Source organism: Protomyces lactucae-debilis, assembly GCF_002105105.1.
Source record: "Protomyces lactucae-debilis strain 12-1054 chromosome Unknown BCR37scaffold_1, whole genome shotgun sequence".
Taxonomy (NCBI): Eukaryota; Fungi; Ascomycota; class Taphrinomycetes; order Taphrinales; family Protomycetaceae; genus Protomyces; species Protomyces lactucae-debilis.
Window position 1 is genome coordinate 472,251 of NW_024467993.1, and position 12,355 is coordinate 484,605.

General features: G+C 50.4%; 10 protein-coding genes across 10 annotated transcripts; 5 read left to right on the forward strand and 5 right to left on the reverse strand.

Moving 5' to 3' along the window:
• Positions 1-61: 61 nt before the first annotated feature.
• Positions 62-604, forward strand: BCR37DRAFT_375699 (S-adenosyl-L-methionine-dependent methyltransferase). Its single transcript, XM_040868436.1, has 2 exons — positions 62-493; positions 537-604. Exons 1-2 carry the CDS (start codon positions 151-153, stop codon positions 596-598), a joined length of 405 nt encoding a protein of 134 aa, XP_040728298.1. The 5' UTR covers positions 62-150; the 3' UTR covers positions 599-604.
• An 82-nt stretch (positions 605-686) lies between these two features.
• Positions 687-1,742, reverse strand: BCR37DRAFT_11562 (Alpha/Beta hydrolase protein). The gene has a single exon (XM_040865955.1). It carries the CDS (start codon positions 1,590-1,592, stop codon positions 873-875), a length of 720 nt encoding a protein of 239 aa, XP_040728299.1. The 5' UTR covers positions 1,593-1,742; the 3' UTR covers positions 687-872.
• Positions 1,743-1,892: 150 nt separating this feature from the next.
• On the forward strand, positions 1,893-2,657 carry BCR37DRAFT_385082 (uncharacterized protein; the record flags this gene model as incomplete). The annotated part of the gene is made up of 1 exon (XM_040870318.1): positions 1,893-2,657. The coding sequence occupies one exon, from the start codon at positions 1,893-1,895 to the stop codon at positions 2,655-2,657; it is 765 nt and encodes a 254-aa protein (XP_040728300.1).
• A 695-nt stretch (positions 2,658-3,352) lies between these two features.
• On the forward strand, positions 3,353-4,093 carry BCR37DRAFT_396230 (uncharacterized protein; the record flags this gene model as incomplete). The annotated part of the gene is made up of 1 exon (XM_040871704.1): positions 3,353-4,093. One exon carries the CDS (start codon positions 3,353-3,355, stop codon positions 4,091-4,093), a length of 741 nt encoding a protein of 246 aa, XP_040728301.1.
• A 17-nt stretch (positions 4,094-4,110) lies between these two features.
• Positions 4,111-6,064, reverse strand: BCR37DRAFT_404122 (uncharacterized protein; the record flags this gene model as incomplete). The annotated part of the gene is made up of 3 exons (XM_040872054.1): positions 5,805-6,064; positions 5,372-5,763; positions 4,111-5,256 (listed from the first exon to the last, which is right to left on the reverse strand). The coding sequence occupies exons 1-3, from the start codon at positions 5,974-5,976 to the stop codon at positions 4,111-4,113; spliced, it is 1,710 nt and encodes a 569-aa protein (XP_040728302.1). The 5' UTR covers positions 5,977-6,064.
• Positions 5,805-6,915, reverse strand: BCR37DRAFT_375706 (adenylylsulfate kinase). Its single transcript, XM_040868437.1, has one exon. The coding sequence runs from the start codon at positions 6,835-6,837 to the stop codon at positions 6,220-6,222; it is 618 nt and encodes a 205-aa protein (XP_040728303.1). The 5' UTR covers positions 6,838-6,915; the 3' UTR covers positions 5,805-6,219.
• A 150-nt stretch (positions 6,916-7,065) lies between these two features.
• BCR37DRAFT_390326 (SGT1 protein-domain-containing protein) lies at positions 7,066-8,530 on the forward strand (the record flags this gene model as incomplete). Its single annotated transcript, XM_040870832.1, has 2 exons — positions 7,066-8,440; positions 8,496-8,530. 2 exons carry the CDS (start codon positions 7,066-7,068, stop codon positions 8,528-8,530), a joined length of 1,410 nt encoding a protein of 469 aa, XP_040728304.1.
• Positions 8,531-8,676: 146 nt separating this feature from the next.
• Positions 8,677-10,205, reverse strand: BCR37DRAFT_342339 (NAD-dependent aldehyde dehydrogenase; the record flags this gene model as incomplete). Its single annotated transcript, XM_040867427.1, has 2 exons — positions 8,677-10,109; positions 10,151-10,205. The coding sequence occupies 2 exons, from the start codon at positions 10,203-10,205 to the stop codon at positions 8,677-8,679; spliced, it is 1,488 nt and encodes a 495-aa protein (XP_040728305.1).
• Positions 10,206-10,438: 233 nt separating this feature from the next.
• Positions 10,439-12,044, forward strand: BCR37DRAFT_375709 (DAHP synthetase). Its single transcript, XM_040868438.1, has one exon. The coding sequence runs from the start codon at positions 10,453-10,455 to the stop codon at positions 11,800-11,802; it is 1,350 nt and encodes a 449-aa protein (XP_040728306.1). The 5' UTR covers positions 10,439-10,452; the 3' UTR covers positions 11,803-12,044.
• Positions 11,847-12,245, reverse strand: BCR37DRAFT_390329 (bola domain-containing protein; the record flags this gene model as incomplete). Its single annotated transcript, XM_040870833.1, has 2 exons — positions 11,847-12,045; positions 12,088-12,245. The coding sequence occupies 2 exons, from the start codon at positions 12,243-12,245 to the stop codon at positions 11,847-11,849; spliced, it is 357 nt and encodes a 118-aa protein (XP_040728307.1).
• Between the last annotated feature and the right edge of the window lie 110 nt (positions 12,246-12,355).

The following is a 12,355-nucleotide window of genomic DNA, read 5'->3' on the forward strand; positions in this document are numbered from 1 at the left end:
TCGCCAGCAATTCCGGAAGTTCCGAGAAGTGTCTCCGCAATCTGGTCACTCACTACATTTGTCAATTGGCTCAAGAGAGACAAGGGTCAAGACCAAGTACGACTTGAAGCCGAATTTCTTGCACATTCAGAGCCTGATCACGGCTTGAGCATGTCACTTGCCAACGCTGAACATTTCAACCAAAAGGCGAGCACATATGACGCAGGGACCGAGCAACGAAGGTTTACTGCGGAGTTGCAAGCCCACCTTCGCAGTATTGCATCATGGCTAGGGCTTGACACGAGCAATAAGACAGGTGTCAAGGTATTGGATTATGCCTGTGGTCCAGGTGCTGCTGCTTTCGCTCTTCATGACTACGCAGGAACGGTCCTAGGCGTGGATATTAGCGAAAACATGGTATCTGTTTTCAACGAGCGTGCTGAAAAAGCCGGCCTAGAGCATATGCACGCAATTGAAGGCAACCTGTGTGTATCTGAAGACGCGCCCATAAGCAGTACGCTGCAAGACGAGCGCGACTACGACTTGCTGATCGTCAGCTTTGGATTCCATCACTTCGACCTTCCAGGGAAGTGTATCAAGCAACTACTTTTGCCATTGAAGCGAGGAGGTCGTCTTGTCATTGTCGACTTTCTTGCGCATGCAGGGTTCGACAAAGTGTTTGGCCACGCTGCACCAGAGGGTACTCTGAGGACCATCGGGAAAGGGGCGGAACATGGTTTCTCTGAGCAGCAGATCCGGACTCTCTTTGAACAGGGTGGATGCGATCAAGTAGAGGTCAAGTCATGGGAATTTCAACGCATGGAGGGAAGCAAATTTGCCTCTATGCATCCCTTCACTTGTCGAGGTGTCAAACAATGATTCAATTAGGTTGACTACAGCTGGCTATTGAACCAGTCTACAGTGTCGTTCTTTGCCTTCTCAAGAGCCTTCCTCTGCGTGTCGTTCGAAGGGTCACCACGCGTGGCGAAACCATGAGCAACACCAGGAAAGTCGATCCATTTGAATGCAGCACCCGACTTTGGCAACACCTCTTTGGCGTGGGCCTGCAACTCGCTTGTAAAGATTGGGTCCGTTTCAGGCACAATGAAGAGTGCTGGCACAGCAATGCCATCGAGTAACTCGTTGGTCAGAAGACTCGGATGCGCCAAATGGATAACATCCACAAGGTTCTTTCCCTTGCCACCAAGCTGCGCTGCTGTCCAGCCGCCATAGCAGTAGCTGGCAATGCCTATCTTCTTGTACTTGGCCTTGAGCTCCTTGACGACAGCCTCATATGCGGGGTACAACTTCTCTTTGTTGTTCTTGGCAATAAATCCATTCAAATCGAACTTGCCATTATTCATGTCCTCTACCTTGACAGCACCTCCCTCGAAAGGATCGACAAGATAAACTGTCGCGTTTGCCTCCTGAGCAAAATGATCTGCGAGCAGGCGAGTATTGTTCAGCTTCCATCCAAAGATGTCTGGGCAAATGAGGATAGTGCGATCCTTATTGTCTCCTGTGACGTATGCGTCCATCGACGCCAGCTTTGTCTCACTACCAACAGGCTTTCCGTCCCATGTGAATCCGGTAGAGCAACACTGGCCGACCATCTCGAATAAGCAGTCGTAGATGTTTGAGGGTCTGAGATTGGTATGAGGTGTCGTCCCATTATACCCCGCGAACTTGCCCGTGGGATCTTAGATCTTGGCCGACGCCTTGGAAGTTTCAAGTTTGGTTCAGATTTACGGACAAATTCGCCGATCTGAGATCTCGCCTCCACTGACACGATCCACACAGTTTCACCTTGTCGTCGCGCAGGCCGTCATTTCGATCGGCTCATCTTTCCGATCATCAAGAAATCTTGCCTTACAGGGGCAGCTCTGATATCATCTTGACCCTGTACTACGGTGATGTACGCTTCTGCAGTGTACTCAGGGGCCCACACCGATACAGTAGGCGACTGGGGCAATGCCAATTACACCCGAGAAACCATCATCCAGTCCTTTGTTGTGATTCTCAAGGGGCGCCATCGTTACTGCAAGGCACAGTTCATGTGGCATCGCAAAAAGCAGTGCGTCTACGGTATTGCCAAGGGAAATGGACTCCAAGAATTACTGAAGCGTCGGTTCGGACACGATGCGGAAGGTCTCCTCATTGACGGGGAGATTTGGTTTGACGATGAGGAGGTCTTGCGTGGCGGTGTCTTCGAGACTGGCAAAAGCTACTATGTTGTCTACAATGATAATGTTCCTTCGTACTCGGAAGCGAAAGCTCTTCCCCCAGCATACGATCTCCCCGAGGCTTCCCGAAGGGACCGGGAGGTTCATCGGATCCATGGATACAGCTACTACACCAGCATTCCTACGTTGACAAAGGAGCTGAACATTGGGCTTGGCAAGACATTAAAGGCCCTTGTCATGACTAACAAGGATACCAAGCACATCGATACGCTTATCAATTTCTTGTCCAATTACGCGACAGACCGCTGGGTAGGCGTTCTTTGCCACGGGCGCGAATACACTGACGACTCCATACTTTACGACGAAGCAGCAGTTCCCGGTGAGGTTTATCCTGTAACGTATCGATCGCCAGGCAAACTCAATGTCTTTCAGAAGCTCAGCGACAAGGCTAACGCTGTCAGTTACTCCAAGGCATCGGCATCGGCATCGACGTAGCCGTTTACCTGAATATCTCACACGGTGCTGGGGTGATCAACGGCTACTAAATGAACATCGTTGTTTCCAAACTCATTTTTGTCTCGAGTTGCAAGATCTCTGGACGCAATTCATTGGATGAGGATGGTCGTCGGGCATATTCTGCTCGAAAATGGCTACGAAGGCCTGTGACTTATCTCACTTCTTACTTGATAGACACAGGCCGGTCTCCTGGAGACTCATCTTGGCAAGCATGGACAGGCCGATCTCCACTGTCTCCTGTGATGTAGTTGTTGATCGGCACTAGCTTGGTCTCGCTGCAACAAGGTTTTTAGTCTGTAAGACGACTCTGACCGAGCATTTTTGAAACAGGAAGATGTCAGGAACGAAACTTAATGGAATTCCTGTTCAGAAACACTGCAAGAGTGTTGTGATAACCTCGTGAAAATGTAGATTGGTAACATGTGCTCCCCGCGAATTGTCGTGGGATGAATCTGGGGTCCCAAACATTGAACAGAATCAGATTCTTATAGAAACGTCTGTTACCGGCGACTGCGGACTCGCTCTTCACGACCGTATGCATATAATTTGACAGCTACTCGATTCAAGGGAGTGCTCAGATAGCCCTGCCCGACTTCGTATCGCTCCCAGCATCCGGCTTGCGAAGGCAACACATCTATTCCATTGATCTACTGAACTTTCTGTGCGCCGCATCTATGTCCGGAGAGTCGCAGAATGATACCATAGGCGCCTGGGGTACCTCAAATTTCTCGAGAGAGACTATCATTCAGTCTTTCGTTGTGATTCTCAAGGGGCGCCATCGTTATTGCAAGGCACAGTTCATGTGGCATCGCAGAAAGCAGTGCGTCTACGGTATTGCCAAGGGAAATGGACTCCAAGAATTGCTGAAGCGTCGGTTCGGACACGATGCAGAAGGTCTCCTCATTGACGGGGAGATTTGGTTTGACGACGAGGAAATCTTGCGTGGCGGTGTCTTCGAGACTGGCAAAAGCTACTATGTTGTCTACAATGATAATGTTCCTTCGTACTCGGAAGCGAAAGCTCTTCCCCCAGCATACGATCTCCCCGAGGCTTCCCGAAGGGACCGGGAGGTTCATCGGATCCATGGATACAGCTACTACACCAGCATTCCTACATTGACAAAGGAGCTGAACATCGGGCTTGGCAAGACATCGAAGGCCCTTGTCATGACTAACAAGGATACCAAGCACATCGATACACTTATCAACTTCTTGTCTAGCTACGCAAATGATCGCTGGGTAGGCGTTCTTTGTCACGGGCGCGAATACATTGATGACTCGATACTTTACGACGAAGCAGCCGTTCCCGATGAGACTTATCCTGTAACATATCGCTCGCCAGGCAAGCTCAATGTCTTTCAAAAGCTCAGTGACAAGGCAAGAGCTCTCAACTACTCCACTGCGGCGCTGACGTAAACGTATATCTGGTCTTTTTACAATGTTGGAATGTCCAATGGCTGCCCATCCTTCTTGCCAGACTCAAGTATTGTCTCGATAGCAGCGAGGTCTTTGAACGCATTCTCTGGAGAGAGACGCTCGTCAGGCATGTTCTGCTTGACGGCGGCTGCGAAGGCTTCGAGCTCGCTATACACACCTTGCTGGCTCGACACAGGCCAATCGACTGGAGATTTGGAGGTGTCGAACACTGTGGTTTCGCCATTCACAACGAGCGTGACCTGCCCAGGCTTGATGGACAGATACCCCTTGTCACCAGACACGATGAAGGCTTCGTCCATATTGGACCATTCTGAAGCGAAGGACACGAAAAAGTTGACTGGTGTCCCATCCTGCATGACAATATTGGCCAGGACTTGGTCGCAGGGAAGCAGATGCTCGCGATTGAGTGTCACAATTGCGCCCACTCGAAGCATATCACAGCCGAGGACGTCACGGATCGCTGCCACCCAGTGAACACCCCCGTCCAAGACGAAGCCTCCTTGGTATTGAGGCTCCTTCCTCCATGCTGTCTCGAAGTACTTTGAACCCTTTTGTACGTTGCCAAGCATCCTGTAATTGACATAATGAATCTTTCCCAAAACGCCAGAAGCGACGAGCTCCTTTGCCTTGATGGTATGCGATTCCATGCGATAATTCTCAGCAATCGCAAGCATAGGCTTCTGCCTCGTCGCGAATGCAATCAGATTTCGCGCAGTCGCAATGTCCTTGGCTACCGGCTTTTCCGCGATGACATGCTTGCCAGCTGTCAAGCACTGTTTAATGATATCTGGCTGGACGAGAATAGGTAAAGCAATGATAACGGCGTCAATGTCCTGGCGATTCAGCAGAGCTTCGAGCGTCGCTGTCTTTCGGTCAGGGTACAGATTTTCATCATCCTTGGAGAAATACAAATCAACGCGAGAAGCAGCTTCGTTGCCCTGTATGAGGTCCTTCAGCGAAGATGCACTTCGCGAGTACAGAGCCTTTAGCTCGAAATTCGGGCTCGCAAGCACACTAGGCAAGTGTTCTTCCTTGACAAAGATGCCAGCACCAAGAATAGCAACTCTAAGGGGACTCATCTCAGCTTTCGTGACGATACAGATGAATAGATCTAGTAGTTCGAGCAGAGAATCCGAATTCGACTGCGAAACGAGAATTGATAATTTGTGTCACCAGATGACATCAATTCGCTAGTGTTACTAGGAATGTAGCACGTACGATGCATCAAATGAAGCGGTTGAGCTCTATACGCCGTACCTGCCAGTCGGAAGTGTGCACCTCTATAGCAGACCTGAGAGCCTGATAGGCCCCGTGTTCCAAGGATAGAAGGTCAGCTGCCTTGTCGGCTAGATCTCTGACAAAGACCAGCCCTTTGCAATCGGTTGATAGGCCCGAAGCACTCCAGTGACTCTCAGCCAATGTCGTTGTACTTGCATAATAATGTTCCAAGACAGCGTTGACTGAAGCATGGTCCAACACGACAGCTGTCTCGAGCTGAAGAATAGAGCCTTTTATGGCAGTGATACGGTCAGACCTCAATATGTAGAGCTTTGTCTCTGGTCTTTCAAAACATGCATCCAGCATGCTCATGAGCTTCTCGTCCTCTTGATTGACTTGGTCAGATGCATGTGCTGCAGCATCAGCCCAGCCTGTGGTTAGCCCCCAGTATAAAATGTATCATGTCTTTCACCTCCGACGGTATAGAAGACCTTGTAATCTTCTTTCTCCTGATATGCTTTCCAGATAGTGCCAGATCGTTTGCATCTTGCAGCACAGAATTGCCGAAGGATCTCTAGGACAAGCATAGGATTGAAGGCAACAGAAGTGCGAAGACTAAAGCTGGTGATCTCGGTTAGGCTCATGGGGGACAGTGTCAATTATAATGCGATGACTTCGAAATTCAGCTGGTGCTCTTGTTCATGCGTTAGGATGTTCAGCAAGAAGCGAGTCTTTTCAAGGACGCAGGGCAGAGTATGCTGTGGTAACACAGATGCGTCGTACGCTTACGGTCTAGGTGAACGCCTCGGATGTTAGAAACGGTCCAAAATACTTCGATGTCGTTGATCATCTCATCTATGTTACCACTACAGGGGATCAACAGGCGCCTACTTTTGAGCCTTCTCTGGGAAGAGACCTTTGGCCTGAAGGTACTCAACGATTTGCCGAACACCATCCTCGATAGTGATGTCGACATTCTTAATGTGGATCTCAGCATTCTCAGGCGCCTCGTATGGTGCACTTATCCCTGTAAACTCTTTGATAATTCCTTCGCGAGCCTTCTTGTAAAGGCCCTTGGGGTCGCGCTGCTCTGCAACCTCGACCGGTACATCCACATACACCTCGATAAAAGGGATGCCAGCCTTGTTGTGCAGCTCCCGAGCAAAGTCCCGGTCCTTCTTATAAGGTGAGATGAAGGAAGTGACGGCAATGCAGGACGAATCAGCAAAGAGTTTAGAAACTTCGCCAATCCGCCTGATGTTTTCGTTGCGCGCCTTCTCGTCAAAGCCCAGGTCGGCGTTCAAGCCAAAGCGGATGTTGTCGCCATCTAGCCGATACGCGTTGATGCCGAGGTGAAGCAGATGCTGCTCGAGTGCAACAGCGATAGTTGATTTGCCAGATGCAGACAGGCCTGTGAGCCAAAGCGTCATGCCCTTCTGGCCGGTGAATTTGGCTCGCTCCTCGAGCGTGACAGAGCCTTCGTGGAAAGTAATGTTGGTCGCCATTTCAGCTGGATCAAAGAAGTGCTCTTGTAGTGCTGTAGCAGATACCGGGCAACCACAAGCTTCTGTAGTAGATGGTGCTTCTGCACGCGGGATATTTTGTCATCGCACGAGTTTTCCCACGCATCTTGAGCTCACCTTCAGGGGAACGCTTCACCACGATCAACCGGACCGTCTCCTTGCGCGAGCTAGACAGGCTCTTGCGTCTGGCTTGAGACGGATAATTCTCCTATGGAGGTCAAGCCAAAGGATATCTGCTACTACAAAATCTTCTTGGAAAATCCTTCTGCTCAAGCGGCACAAAGTGTGCTCAATGCCTGCTACGAGATTGCTCGGCCTTGGACATCTGACTACATCTGGCAGAACGAGCCATTCTCTATCTGCCTCATTGGAACGCATCTGGAAGGCTCTTTTGGATTCGGCGATTGTATTGAAGACGAGTGGTTTGTCGTGTGGATTCTTCGATCGCTGTCTGAACGTTGTCCACAGATTTATGTTAGTGTTACGGATTCTGATGGAGAATTTCTACTGATTGAGAGTGCAATGCATCTTCCTCGTTGGCTGGATCCAGATAATGCCGAGAATAGAGTGTGGATAATGCGTGGGCAGCTTGCTATTATTCCTGCTCCAGCAGAGGCCATCAAGGCGAGACAGTGTCCTCCACTGCCCCTCGACGATGCCTTGGACCATCTCAGGAACTTAAAACCTCTTTTGTTCCTCCCTGAAGTCCAGAAAGATGCGTTCTCAAGAATATTACGCTACCCCGGGCAAGCTAGAAAGGAGATGCACAGAACAAGGTGCAGGCTCCCTCGTAAAATTGCAACTTTGCTTCATTCTAATCGGCAGCTTGTTGCGAATGCATGCACGGCTCTATTCTATAAAGGACCGGAAGAAGATACCTTCATACAAGGCCTCGAACCAGACCAGGATTACGTTGACATGGTTGTCAAAATGACAAGAACCTTATATGCGCAAATCAAAGGCGTCAGGCTACTCCTTCCTCCGTCATACAAGCAAACAAATGAAGACGAGGGCTCGGATGTCGGCTACAAGCTCACCTGTGGTCTTGAACTTGCCCTCAGGGGCGATGAAAAGTTGCGCGACGTTGCTGACAAGTGCCTCAAAGGACCACTCCTCACTGACAGTGATTTGGCGAAGCTTCCAATGCAAGAAGACTCTGATGCTTACCTGTACGTCAACTTTGAAGAGCTCGAAAAGCAAACAGGCGATGATGCACAAACTCAGAATGACGCTGATGGTGAAGCTACGCTCAAGAAGATGGTTGAACAAATGCGACGTTTTGTGAATGATGATATATCTGGTCTAGAGGGGGCTGAAATTGACCCTTTGTCGAGCGAGGAAGAGGACTTCGAGGATGAAGAAGAGGACAGCGACGAGTATGACTCAGACGACGAATCTTTCGAGAATGGACAAGACTTCATGTCCTTCCTGCGCTCTTCGGTGGCGAATAAGGATGCTCTACGTGCGATGCAATTTGCAACACAACAGAAGCACGAACGAGAAGACGCAGAAGACTCCGATGAAGACGAGGCTGGAGAAGTACCAGATTTGAAGACCTACATGGCAGAGATGGATGCTGAGCTAGGTAGACTAGCTCCTGGTGATGAATACAAAGGGAAGGCAAAAGCGACGGCGTCCAGCGACCACGACGAAGTCGACACACTCACTGGATTGAGCGATGAAGACGAGGACCTGAAAATGGACTTCAACCTCGCACGCAACATGCTCGAAAGCATGCGGGCTGAAGGTGGCATGACTGGTCCTGCGGCGAGCCTACTTGCAAGCCTGGGTATCACGATGCCGCGAGATGAGGGAAGCCCCTCAAAGCCCTAGTCCACCAAGTGTCACTGCTTTGATCTTGAGGTATTCATCCAGACCATACTTGGATCCCTCGCGGCCGAGACCTGACTCCTTGATGCCACCGAAAGGAAGCGCTGCGTCAGAGATGATGCCTGTGTTGGCACCTATCATGCCGACCTCCAATTCCTCCGCAACTCGGAAGATGCGACCCACATCCTGGCTAAAGAAGTAGCCAGCCAAACCGACGTTGGTGTCATTTGCAAGCCGAAGCACCTCTGCCTCACTGGAGAATTTGTAGATGGCTGCAATAGGCCCAAATATCTCCTCCTGTGCAAAAGCCATGTCTGTCGTACAGTCCTTGATAATTGTTGGCGCAAAGAAGTTGTTGCCAAGTTCTGTCAGACGTTTGCCACCGATCACGATCTTGCCGCCTTTCGATACAGCGTCTTGCAACAAAGACTCGACTTTGTCTACAGCACGGCTGTGGATAAGGGGACCATGAGTCGATCCTTCCTTCAATCCTGCGCCAACTTTGAACTTGGCAACTTCAGCGCTGAAGCGCTCAATGAAGATGTCGTATAAGGATTCGTGAATAAAGAATCGGTTGGCACAGATGCATGTCTGCCCAGTGCCCCTGAACTTACAAGCCACGGCCGCCGCAACTGCTTTATCAAGGTCAGCGTCTTCAAAGACGATAAATGGTGCGTTTCCTCCAAGTTCAAAGGACACCTTCTTGACAGTGTCGGCTGCTTGCTTCATCAGAATTTTGCCCACGCCAGTAGAGCCCGTGAATGAAATCTTCTTGACAATTGGATTTGTCGTCAATTCCTTGCCTACGTCAGGCGTGTTGGCCAGGCAAGTGACTACGTTGAAGACACCCTTGGGCACACCAGCACGCTGACCGAGCTCAGCAACAGCCAAGGCAGTGAACGGAGTCTCGCCTCCGGGCTTGAGCACGACTGTACAACCAGCAGCGATGGCTGCAGCAACTTTACGCGCATACATAGCATGAGGGAAGTTCCAGGGTGTGATGAGGCCAACAACACCAAGAGGCTGCTTGATAGTCAACACGCGATTGCCTTTGATACCGGACGGAATCATATCGCCATAAGCACGGGGACTCTCCTCTGCAAACCACTGGAAGAAGGAGTTGCCGTACGTTACTTCGCCTTTGGCTTCAGCAAGCGTCTTGCCATTTTCCCAGGAAATGATTGAGGCTAAATCATCTGCATTTTCTACGCAAAGGTTGTACCATTTTGTGAGCAGTGTTGCGCGCTCGCGAGGGGTCGTCTTTTTGAATGAATTGAATGCTTCCTCTGCACATTCGATTGCTTTGCGTGCGTCCTCGGCAGTCTGCTCTGGCAATGTACCAATTTCAGTGTCCGAGGCTGGATCTAACACAGCAAAGGTCTTGCCACCCTTTGCATCGATCCAATTGCCATTAATGAATGCAGCTAAAGTCAGTCGGGTGTTGATGACTTGGCAATTGACTCACCCTGCTTGAGGAGTGAGGGATCTTTCAGGGTAGGTCTGATTGCAGCTGATGACATGTTTCTGCGGAAGATGGCTTGACTGGAGGAGAGATTTCTGGCAAGCCTGAGCATGTCTAGGTCTCGTGAAGGTCTGCCCTCGTCGTTTGCTCCTCGACCGTTGCGGGGTCCATGCTGTGTGCGTGCGATAAACATTTGCTTGCTACAATCGGCTACAGACCAGAGAACACATCTAGTCAAACACTGTCAAAGCAGCTCGCGAAACTAAGATTCTGCACGCTGCTTGCTCACAAAGCAAGGCAATCTCATGTCAAGCTGGGCGCCAGACTCGTGGCGCTCAAAACCCATCAAGCAAGATGTCTCATATAAGGACACGGAAGCTCTTCAGTTCAATCTTCAAAAGCTCACAAGACTCCCTCCGCTAGTCACAGCTGATGAGATTCGCAAGCTTCGCAAGTCACTTGCTGACGTTGCTCAAGGCGAAGCTTTTCTCTTACAGGGCGGTGACTGTGCGGAATCGTTTGATGATTGCTCGACTGAGCCAATTGAAGCAAAAGTCAAAGTCTTGCTGCAAATGTCGCTCATCATGATTTGGGGTGCTCGCATACCTGTCGTCAGAATTGCTCGAATGGCAGGCCAGTATGGCAAGCCAAGAAGCTCACCATTCGAGACGTTCGAGGGCCGGCAGATACCTTCCTTCCGTGGTCATAATATTAACGGCTTCAGCCCGGATGACAGGGAGCCAAATCCTGCGAGATTGGTAGAAGCGTACTTTCATTCGAGTGCGACGCTCAACTACCTTCGCGGATTGCTCAGTTCAGGCTTCTCTGATCTGCGCGCTCCAGAGAATTGGTCTCTGGACTGGGTCAAGTCAGGCAACATCAAGGAGCAGTACTCCCAAATTGTTGACCGCGTCATGGACTGTCTCAGTTTCATGCACACAATTGGTGCAGATTCGAGCGATACATTCAAGGCTGCAGATATTTACACAAGCCACGAAGGTCTCATGCTAGAATTTGAGGAGACAATGACGAGGCTGGTCAAGTCAACACAGGACGACCAAGCAGCCTACTACAATCTGGGTGCCCATTTCATCTGGATCGGAGACCGAACACGACAGATTGATGGTGCACACATCGAGTACTTCCGTGGCCTCGAGAATCCCCTCGGCCTCAAAGTAGGACCAAGCATGGAGTCTGCGGAACTGATTCGTGTGCTTGATATCCTCGATCCTGACTGTGAGCCGGGCAAGGTGACTCTCATTTCGAGATACGGAGTCGGCAAGGTGGAGGCATTGCTGCCAAATCACATAAAGGCCGTCCAAGCGACGAAGCATCAGGTCATCTGGGCATGCGACCCGATGCACGGTAATACACAAGCATCACAGACTCACCCGCATCTCAAGACGCGCGACTTTGAGCATATCCTCGGCGAGCTCAAGGCCAACCTCAAGGTGCACAAGCAGTGTGGCTCGCTGCTCAATGCTGTGCACTTTGAGATGACTGGAGAATCTGTCACAGAATGTATCGGCGGTGCCATCGAGACGGTGATTTCTACCGAGAGCTACCAGACGTTCTGCGACCCACGGCTCAACTACAACCAGGCCATGGAACTTGCATTCCTGATTGCCGCCCACTGGCGCGACGCTCCACAGTGATAGAGTAAACTAATTCGCATATAGCATAAACAAAAGCATACATCTCAGGTACCTTTGTTCTTGCAGGTCTCTGGTTTTGATGATGGCAATCCGTCTCGATCTTGCTCGGCGCGTGTCTTGCAGCGTAATTGCAAAGCGTGAATGCCACCTTCTTGTGCCATTTCCTCCTTGAGAAGTCCATAGATGATGCGATGCCTTGCAGCTAGCCGCTCGCCCTCGAAACGCTCTGACACGACAACAACACTAAGATGAGATGAGAGCCATAGAATTGTAGAAGGATCTTACCGGAAGTGCGTCTCTGGAGACGTATTCCCCTTCATAGCCGCATGATGTCTGTGCAGGTGCGAATCGTTATTCACTTCCAGGTAGGACGGTTGCAGTGCATCTGTAAGTTTTGTACGCATCGCCAGCTCCATAGGTCCATAGTTTGCTGTGGTTGCCATCCTCCGTATGAGCTGCAACTGTGTCCGCATGAACAGTAGCAGAGAGCCGCAGAGTAGTGCTGCTAGAGAGTCGAAGAGAGAGGTGTAGATGCGCAGGTCGCGACGTCGGA

Excerpts from the sequence above, each read along its gene's own strand:
- BCR37DRAFT_375699 (XM_040868436.1), top strand. The coding sequence starts at position 151 with ATGTCACTTGCCAACGCTGAACATTTCAACCAAAAGGCGAGCACATAT. Across the intron at positions 494-536 it reads TGAAGACGCGCCCATAAGCA|CTTTGGATTCCATCACTTCG; the intron begins GTACGCTGCAAG and ends GCTGATCGTCAG.
- BCR37DRAFT_11562 (XM_040865955.1), bottom strand. The coding sequence starts at position 1,592 with ATGGTCGGCCAGTGTTGCTCTACCGGATTCACATGGGACGGAAAGCCT.
- BCR37DRAFT_375706 (XM_040868437.1), bottom strand. The coding sequence starts at position 6,837 with ATGGCGACCAACATTACTTTCCACGAAGGCTCTGTCACGCTCGAGGAG.
- BCR37DRAFT_375709 (XM_040868438.1), top strand. The coding sequence starts at position 10,453 with ATGTCAAGCTGGGCGCCAGACTCGTGGCGCTCAAAACCCATCAAGCAA.